Source organism: Myzus persicae, unplaced genomic scaffold, assembly GCF_001856785.1.
Source record: "Myzus persicae strain clone G006 unplaced genomic scaffold, MPER_G0061.0, whole genome shotgun sequence".
NCBI lineage: Eukaryota > Metazoa > Arthropoda > Insecta > Hemiptera > Aphididae > Myzus > Myzus persicae.
This window is the reverse complement of record NW_019101128.1, coordinates 180-10,293: the sequence shown is the minus strand read 5'-3', so window position 1 is coordinate 10,293 and position 10,114 is coordinate 180. Positions and strand designations below refer to the sequence as shown.

At 31.8% G+C, this 10,114-nt stretch overlaps 1 protein-coding gene across 1 annotated transcript; it reads right to left on the bottom strand.

Moving 5' to 3' along the window:
• Window positions 1-316: 316 nt before the first annotated feature.
• On the bottom strand, window positions 317-1,376 carry LOC111027811. Its single transcript, XM_022306260.1, has 2 exons — window positions 1,304-1,376; window positions 317-1,125 (listed from the first exon to the last, which is right to left on the bottom strand). Exons 1-2 carry the CDS (start codon window positions 1,374-1,376, stop codon window positions 317-319), a joined length of 882 nt encoding a protein of 293 aa, XP_022161952.1.
• Between the last annotated feature and the right edge of the window lie 8,738 nt (window positions 1,377-10,114).

The window sequence follows — 10,114 nt, the reverse complement described above, 5'->3', positions numbered from 1 at the left end:
TCCTCTCCTCCGTCCGACGAGACCGCAAAAAGCCAAAAAGTTTTCCGGCACATCCCCCTCCCTAACCTGGCTAAATAGTGAAAAACGGAAAAGAATAATTTTTCGTCATGAGGATTGTTGATTCGGGGTTTCCCCTACGCTGGACTGAGGGAGTCCTGAGGTCGGCCGTATTTGTTTTATTTTATTTTATTTTATTTTATAAATTTACGCCAATCGGCTTTTTACATAGGTATAACAAAAATAACATTGTATATATTAAAACAGTAGGTAATACAGGGGATGTTGATAAGAGTGACAGAAAAAAAAATATGTTCTATTAAGGCCAAAGATCAAAATTATTATTATTCGACGAGCGCATAGCTCTAACTAAGGGATCGTTCATCAGGAAGTTGGACCTTGAAGTGGGGATGAGGAATGGCTCTTGAGATCTGGTATGAAAACTTGGAATACGTATATTAATGCGCTCCAGGAGTCGGGGTGCATCCACCTTCCCATGAAGTAGGTTAAATAACAACAGGTGGTCAGCTCTTTCTCGTCGATTTTTAAGAGAACACAGTTTTAATGTATTCATTACTGGTATGTAATTGTGCTGAGGGTGGTTAATTTTAAGTAGAAATCCGGCAAGACTATGGAAACGAGATTGAACTCTTTCGATAAGTTTTGTCTCGACTTGAAGTGATGGGTTCCAAACTATCGATCCATAATCCAAGATTGATCTTACAAGGGAACAATAAAGTGCAACCAAGCAAGGCGCTGAATTGAACTCAGTGGTATGACGACGAATGAAACCTATAATCTTTAAGGCCTTGCAGGATATATAATCTATATGAGATCTAAAAGATAGAGTTGGTGTATATATGAATCCAAGATCTTTAGTCTCTTGAACTCGCTTTAGAGGTATCCCGTTTATTGTGTAATTAAAATCAATACATGTTCTAGATCTATAGAAGGACATGACTTTACATTTGTCTTCGTTGACATTTAGGCCAACTGTTTTACACCAGATCAAAAACCCATCTAATGATTCTTGAAGGACATGGCAATCATTTATTGAAGATATCTTAGCAAAGAGCTTTAAATCGTCAGCAAAAAGTAAAATACGACAGGGGATAGAAGTAAGAAAGACTGTATTGATAAAAATGTTAAATAATAAGGGGGATAAGTGACCGCCTTGGGGAACCCCAGATGTTGTTCTGAACAATTTTGATCTAATATTAAATAGGTTGACAAATTGCCATCTGTCACTTAAGTACGAGTGAAACCATGATAAGAGAGGTTCAATTTGTCGTCGTTTCCGTTGTACCAGGCGACCCCGGATCGAACGGCGTTGGTCCTGATGCCGTCAGGTTGCTGGTCAAATTCGGCGAGAGTAGCATGGTTTTACTTTTTTTTTTAGGTCCCCCTCACCTAGCTACGGAGTTTTCCTTAAAGTTAGCTCTTTTCGTCATTGATAAGTGTCGTGCACGTGCCCCCGAATCGATCGGTACCAACACCGAGTTGGTCCGACTTTTAGTTCCGTTGCTGAAAGGCGAAAGAGACAACCCTCTTCGGCGGCTCTAAGCAGTGCGTTAAAAACACACATTAAGCACAGGATGCTTTTTTTCAGAGCGCATTATCTCGGCAACCGTTGACGCGGCGGCTACGGACCCGGTATGAGTAAACGATTGGCCAGCCCTCGGCTTCCCGAAACCGTCGAAATCTCGTCGAAAAACTGGAAAAAAAATTTAACCCTCCTTAACGCCGCGAACCTCCTGCGGCCCACAGTCACAAACGATTCAAAATAGCCGGTCGCTTTCACTGGGATTCGTTTTTAACGAGTCGCCGCTAAATGGTAAATTTAAAAATAACATATTATACAATATATTTTTAAATATTAAAATATTTTCATGGGAGAAATTTGCATCAAAGATATTTTAAGTCGGAGATATATTGTATCAGAGATATTTTAATTCGGAGATATTTAGTACTGGAAAATTTTAAAGTGGAGATGTTTTTGACTAGTTATATTATTGCGGAGATATTTTGACCGGTCACCGGTAGTGCTCTACAGGTTGGTTCGTCGGCCGTTTGATAGAGTGCGACGGAGTACACCAGCATGAGGTGGGAGTGAAAAGTTACATTCTAACGAAAGAAAGCAAATAACTCTCTCCCCCTCCCCATTTTTCCGCGGAAAATGGTATTTATCCGTGAAGCTGGTACCAGAGTTCACATATGTGTTGCTCTATTAGGAGCAATTCATCAAGGATTTTGTCAGGTCCCAGCTACTTGAATGTGACATGAGAAATTTATTTTGAACCTTCATTTTGTTTTAATTATTTTGAATACCGATAAGCCAATATACGGAACTTCCACTTTGGGGCTAGATCAATATATGGATTGATGAAGAGCAACATATTTAACAGTGTTAAATATAGTGTAAACATCGAGAATAGAAGAGTAGATTGCGAGACAAACAATCGCAAGAATTTAATATTTCTTTGAAAATCTGCTTTAAAAATTTAAAAAAAAAACTATTGAGTATGGTCACAAGACTGCCAGACAATTTAGAATTAAACTACACAAATTAAATAAATACTGAATAAAATGAATTTATTCTAATAAATTATTTGATTTAAAGTTAAAAAATACATAGGTTAAAAAAATACATAGTTAAAAAATACATAGGTTGCCATAGATACAGAATACTATTGAATATACTCACAAACATACATTTATAAATTAGGTTATAAATTGCAAAATAGTTATAATAATAGCATTATTAACTATATGATACAAACATAAAGAGGCAAATTGTGTTACAATGTAGTTCTTTGTGCAGATAGTACACAAATTAAACTAATATTTAATTGAAATACTCGTGTGTAAGGAATAATTATTACAAATTGCATAGGATTTGACTATTTATTAACATAAATCATAAATCATAGGTTAAAATATGAGAAGAAAAATAAAATACATTCTTCTTAGTAATCCTCAGTTTTCTCTGTTAACATTTTTAAGAGCTTTTCAAAATACTTTCTATCTCTTCCAAAACAGAAATCTCGAATAGTAGTTCTACCTGCAAAATAAATTAGTATTATATTTGTAGATTACGTTTAATGTAATGACCAACCACAAACTCAAAGACCCTGATTGAATATGCATATAAATTTTTGTTGCAGAAACGCAACATATCATTCTAAACAAAGCAATTGAGATATTATTTTTACGATTAAAGTTTTGGAATTTTCTTTTATTATAAACTAAAAAATAAATTTTTAAAATCCCTCATTATGATAAATATAACTAACATTTTTAACCGAGACGGAAAAATATTATGAAAAATAATTTTAAAAACCTAAAAATATATAAAATATAATACGAGTATAGTGTCTAATACATGATGACAACTCGAACATATGAATGAATACATGTAATGGTAAGGTTAGTACAACCTAGTAAGGATAACCAAACAGGTACATAATTTACTGAAGCCATTGAACTTTAAAAACCATGATATTATTCTATTACAATTCATTGATATTTTAAATAGAAAATAGAACGAGTGCAGATTTGGTAATTTTTTTTTTTTCTTTAAAATATACAATAAACGATGATATTGTGGAATTCCTATATCACTATATCGGAGTCCTAAGGCTCCAAGAAACACTGTTTGAGAATATGTAGATCGACTATATTCCCATATTCAGTCACTGATTTGTTTTGGGGAAGGTGCCCAAACCAATAACAAAAATTATTGTTTCACACATCAACCTCTGCTTTACACATTATATTATATTGTGACAATAACATAGTTACTTATTAGTTATTATACATACTGGCCCTTTGGTCTAAAAGTAAGTCTAAAAAAATAAAGTACACTGTGACAGTTTTCAATTTAATTTCAGTTTATCTGCATTCTACATTATTTGAGTCAGTAACTGACTCTTTAGGTTAAATATACATTAACATATACTGATACATTTTTTTGATCTAATAACATTCAAATTTTAAATCATAGCTTTTAAAAAGTGTCTGTTTTTTTTTTCTAGACAAATTATAATTCCATATCTTTAATGTATTAAGTAGATAATTTTATTCCAGTTTTTTTTTCTTTTGTTAATAGATTTTAGGTATTTTATCTTTATCTTTATCTTCTCTCAACACTGTTCACCGGTGTAGTAAATGTATAGGACATGACGATGGCCGGTCAAGAAAATTTGAACGATTTTTTAATAGGTACGTGACTCGCCCTATAAATATTATCACATTTTCTTATTCTTATATACTGACTACTACGTGCATTTACGAGTTTTTAATTTTATAAGACGTGGGTAAATTCTGATTTAGTCAAAAAATCCATCGTGAATATAATTTTGAATTATTATGATAATTTGGAAACTAAATAATACGTACCTTTTTGAATTTCAAAGTTTTCGTTAACTTGAAGACAAGTTTATTCAGTGAATTCGGTGGATTATTTTTTTCATCATTTTATAAAAATAAAATGTTTTTATTTATTTTAAATTTAAAATAAAAATTTGTTTTTAACAACAGTTATTATTGTAATTTACAAAACTTATTAATTTTGGTGTGGAAGATATTTTAAAGCCTTAAATAATATGAAAAATTAAGCATATTATGATTATTAGTTATTAAAAATAAAAATAATCATTTCAAATGTTTTGAAAAATACCTTAACACAATATTTGAAAACAAAATAAAACTAGTTTATGATGTTGGATACTTGTTGCAATTATTTTAACGGAGTAAAATAATTAACCAACAAAAAAAAAACACTTCAGAATCATCTCTACTGAACAGTTATAAGTCTTGGGTGTAAATCCGTTCAGATCAAATTTTAAACCAAAAACTGAGGGTGGTTTTTAATTTACTACTCAAAAACGTTATGAGACAAGTAAAAAAAAAAAAATAATAACAATTTGGTCAGCCCAGAACATTAAAAGTTTTTATAATATTATTATCATATTATGTTAGCTTACGGATATATATAACCTACTAAAATTATTGGTATAAAACATAAATATAGTTCAATACCAAATAATTAGTTTAAAGTTTAATAGGTAGTATTAAAATAATCAGTTTTTCGGTTTTATCAATATAATATATAATACTAGTTTAATAATTAAGTTACTACTTATTTCCTATGTAGTTTATGACTAACTAAATAATTATGCACATAAATTAACAATAATAATTAATAGTGTTGTATAATGTTATTATGAAGTTATTAAATATGTGGTCTTTATTAATTACTTAATAAATATATACCAAATTGTGTATAAATAAATTTTTTAAAAAAACCTGTGACTAATTTTATTTCGAGTATCGGATATCGAGTATCTAAATACTTAAAACGTAAGTATCGGTATCTAGAATTTCGGTACTCCAAATCCATGTATTTAGTATCTAGTATCTCGATACCGATTTTTGAGAATCTTGGCCATCCCTGATCGTAATACATAGGAATATATTGGTATAATTTATGTAATGACAAATTACAGTCGGGAGCGTCGCAACCATCGGATGGAGACTTCAACAGTATATATTATATGTACTTATTTGTTATTTTAGCGAATCTCCCTTATTTATAATATTATAATATATTATATTGAATTTTTTTTATGATTATTTAAACTTTGTTTTAAAATTCTTTTTCACATTTTGATAAGATAAGGTATTTTACATAAAATTGTATTGCATGGTGATATTCGATAAAATTCATGAGAGCCCTTCGAGGCTTCGGACATTGAATGGAAGGCACCACACCGTAACTTTAAAATAGGTATTCAACTGTTGCAACATTATTCGTTTATTTTGTATGTGTATTAATTAAAAAATGTATCCTAAAGTGTAAAGATATTGTAAGATTTAAATATACAGTGTGATCACGATATAAGGCCGGGTGAACTTGTATTGAAATGAATTTAGCATGAACAGTACAAAAATTAATTTTTTTATGGTAACACCTATTTTTAGTACTTAACTTGGATTGACCGAATTTTTCAAGTCGATTTTACTCATAATACGAGGCTCTAAAAAACGTTTGATTTACGTATATCATTTATTAACTTTAGGTTTATGGCTAATTATAATAATCATAATGTGTCTAATCGATAAGAAAACAAAATAATTTTTCAATTTTTTATTTATTATTATAATTTATAACATGTATTGTACTGGCCAGGTACGAACAATAATAGGCCGTGACACATTAATATTGTGAACGTGCTCTGCGATGATCAACGGCTCCAAAAGCTTTGGCATTGGTACATTGATTTCCATCCACCGAAAACAGCGAGAGCCTCCTCTGGACCTGACTGCAATACGGCGAGCAATGGTTGGCCAGTCAACAAGTTCCCCGGATTCAAGCATTACAGGTCATGCGGATCGGTTGAGGCGAGTGTCAATGAACATATCCATCTCGCAACCTGTTTCGATGAGATACGTCTCTCTGAGGCCAGATCCTGTAACAACAATGCAAAACGCACGCTTTGCGAAGCCGTGGTCAATGCGCGAGAGGAGCTATCTAGTTCCACCTTTGGAAAACAATGAGAGGTCAGTCAAATTGAAACTCGATGGTATTGACGGCCGTGTTGCACCACTCTGACTAGACTAAAGACTAAAAAATGTATGACTAACAACTACACGGAACATGCGATCAAAATTTTAGAGACATACTGACCACTCATTTCCCTCGACATCTGCACTATGCGCAATTCGAGTAAATCACCCGAAGGCAGTGACAGACAAGAATATATCTCAGTCGGATGGCTCGCAGTACACTATCAAACCTCGATTGAAATGGTAGATGAATTAATAGGATGTCAGTGATGAGCAAGTTGAGATGAGAGACGCGGATACTCAAACCTCGATGGAAACGGTCGATAAAAAATCCAGTAACGATGAACCGATGGCAGAGACCAGAGACCAGGAGACTCAAATGCACGTTATAGTTGAGGCGAATGACGTTGTTGAAGAACTGAGGCCCACGACTCCCACGACGCCCACGAAATTACCAAAAGTACTTTGTCCAAATGATATAGCTTAAATGTTGGTTAAAGGTCCTATTCAACCAACAATTATTTTCTTATTTTTGGCGATGAAATGGTTTCCAAAACAACCGGAAAAATATCATCCGGTTTTATTGATGAACCAATTAATCCCGAAAATTTAATACGGTTTAGTAATGGTCGAACCAAACCCAAAAATATTCAGGGTATTTGTTGAGTTATCTGGAGTGCTGTTTCAAGGATACGGTAATATTTGTAACATTATATCACTGTTATTATCATTTTATATGAAAACCGGTTCTGACTGGAAACTGCTTGTCGGCCTAATATTGAAAAATACAATTCTCATACAAAATAGTTAAGATTAAGAGTCGGAATTATATTCATTTAAAAAAGCCAAAAAAAGATTCTAATAATATTCTCAAATGTGCCAAAAAAATGTTCGCCATTAATTAACCGGTTTCATGATTTTTAAAGATTTCAAACCCCCGTCTGATAGCATATATATATGCTCAAAAAAAGTATGCAAAGGAATATAATTCCGGCCCCTAGTTATGATATACGTGGATTCCATAGGTTATATATTATAATATAAAATTAGTATTGAATACAACAAGCTCAAATAATAATATATTTATAAATAACGGTTAACTGCTAACTAATCGAAACATACGAATACAGGATTTTTTAATGTTGGCCACTGAACACGACTAGGAATTATATGTATGATATTACCTGAAGGCCAGAGCTACTGGTGGATGATGATAGTCCCTCGCTGGAAGGGCGAAAGTGGACCGGATGACACTCCTATTTGGTGCTCAACTAATTTTAATCCGAAGTGGATGATGTCAAGTGAGCGCAGTTACGACAAGGGACGATATCACACGAGGTATGGTGGCGGCACGTACGAGAGGCGAACGATCATGGATGTACGGAAAGCTGAACCGCTGGACTCGAAAACACGAATAACCGGTTTTAATAATCTGCTTGTCAGCTGATCGCGGCCACGGCAACGAAGAACAAGAGTTGCATAGCACGGAAAGGGAATAAAGGCGGACTTGGGTTCTGTTCGACCGTTGGGAAAAGACAATTATTCAAAACCTGCGTGTACCAACGAGATGGATGGCGGCCTGGCGTTGCCGGCTGATTAACTGTCGCAGGACAAAGGTGGGGGAAGGTTGCTTGGACTACCGATATCAGCCACATGTTAAGTCCACAGCTTGGAGAGTCCGGAGCAAAGATTATTGGCGTCAAAACCGTTCCGTGTTTGGGAAATAAGAATACAATTGACAAGTACAATTTTTTTATTTTAATTTGTATAACATGAATCATCCAAAATATATTTTATTTGATGAACGCAATATGGAAAAATATAATTTTCAAACAAATTTTAAAATTTGACATGAATCATCATACAGAATTTTATTTGTTAAACACCGGTGGCGCTGGTTTCGGCCAAAAATGACCTTTCCTTTGTCCTCCAAATTAGTAAAACGTCAGTCAAAAATTATAGAGTTTTATCGTTTGGGAACCCTTACGTAAACATTTCATAATAATACACACTTTTTTTTTAAAGTTACTTTAATTGTAAACACGATACAAAATAGTGTACAAAAAAATAATTTAAAGAAATTTGAATAATTCAAAAGTTATTTATTAGTTATATGTTAAAAGTCATTAACTATTCAGTGAACAGAGTATATATAGTATAGAATATAATATTTGCATTATTATCATAACATACTGTCTTACCGTGTAAATATTTAATAGTAAGTTAGATATATAGAATACATTATAACTATGATAAATACCTATCATAGCTAGTAACTTAAGAAAATTATATTATTATTAAATCTTTGCATAAGCTTAAATAGTCTATAATTTTTGTGTGCCACCAATATTATTTTCTACCAGTCAACAATTTTAATCTAGAATCTAAGAAAGTTAGTATTTACAAGACCTAATTGGTAGCTAGTATTTTAGCAATTTAAATGTATCCTAAAATAGTTGAAAATATTATCTGGATTATTCTTTTAACATGGTAAAGGACTAGGTAATGTTTTACCAATGTATGGCTTAAAATGTTACTATATTAACTAAATATATTGGAAATCAATAATCACCGAATGCTACAACTATATTAATAATCGGCCAGTACGGCTCTAGTCTTATACTTCAGTACACAAACATTTATCGTTCCGTCTTTTAATATTTATAGCGAAATTTATTTTCAAAGCGTTTATTATTTCAAACATTTTCTTGTTATATTTTAATTTATTTCGCTTTCACTTCAAACATCACCAGTATGTTAAAATGCAAAGGGTTTTTCCTTATTTACACGTAAAGACAATTTGGTTGTCCGCCTAAAGACGCACTATGGTATGCGTTTTCCATGCACCATATGTGTGATAAAAAACATTCAACAATTATTGTATGTAATTCAAATGAGTGCTCTAATTCAGTTCGATCAGGTTATATATAATTCTACAAGTTAATGAATTATATAAAGGAGGGTCGATTATGATTAATACAATCATACATCTGTGCATATACATGCAATATAACACCAATCCGTCTATATACATTATATACATACCTATATGCATACATACATGCATATAACTTAATAAACTTATCGATTATTTCAATCCTTCAATTGTTTATAAACACTTATGTATTACGATTATATTAAGATGATAGAATATTATACACATTATTTTTATATTATATAATAATAATGTAGAATACAATACAATAATATTGCATTATCATATTATTTTTCTGTATTATTATATTTAGATTCCTTCGTATACATATAAATATTGATACTTACATAGATATATACGAATAATATACATACATAGTAAATAATGTACTGTTATTTTGTATTCAATAATAGGTTATACTACTCGGTAGAGGGTAATTATACAAATCTATGAAACATATAAAGATGTGTGGTAATATGTATTTTTCTAATAATGTATTTGAGATGTATATTTACCAAACGTTAGTGACTTTTTATATTATATACATATACAATACATATAACGTAAGTATTAAAGAAAACACTTAACTGTTCCATAAATATTACCTTCTATATA

What these genes read in the sequence shown, in the direction of transcription:
- LOC111027811 (XM_022306260.1), bottom strand. Translation starts at nt 1,376, where the DNA reads ATGCTACTCTCGCCGAATTTGACCAGCAACCTGACGGCATCAGGACCA. An exon ending in GTTCGATCCGGGGTCGCCTG is followed by an intron (nt 1,126 to 1,303) that starts GTACAACGGAAA and finishes TTATCAATACAG; the next exon opens with TCTTTCTTACTTCTATCCCC.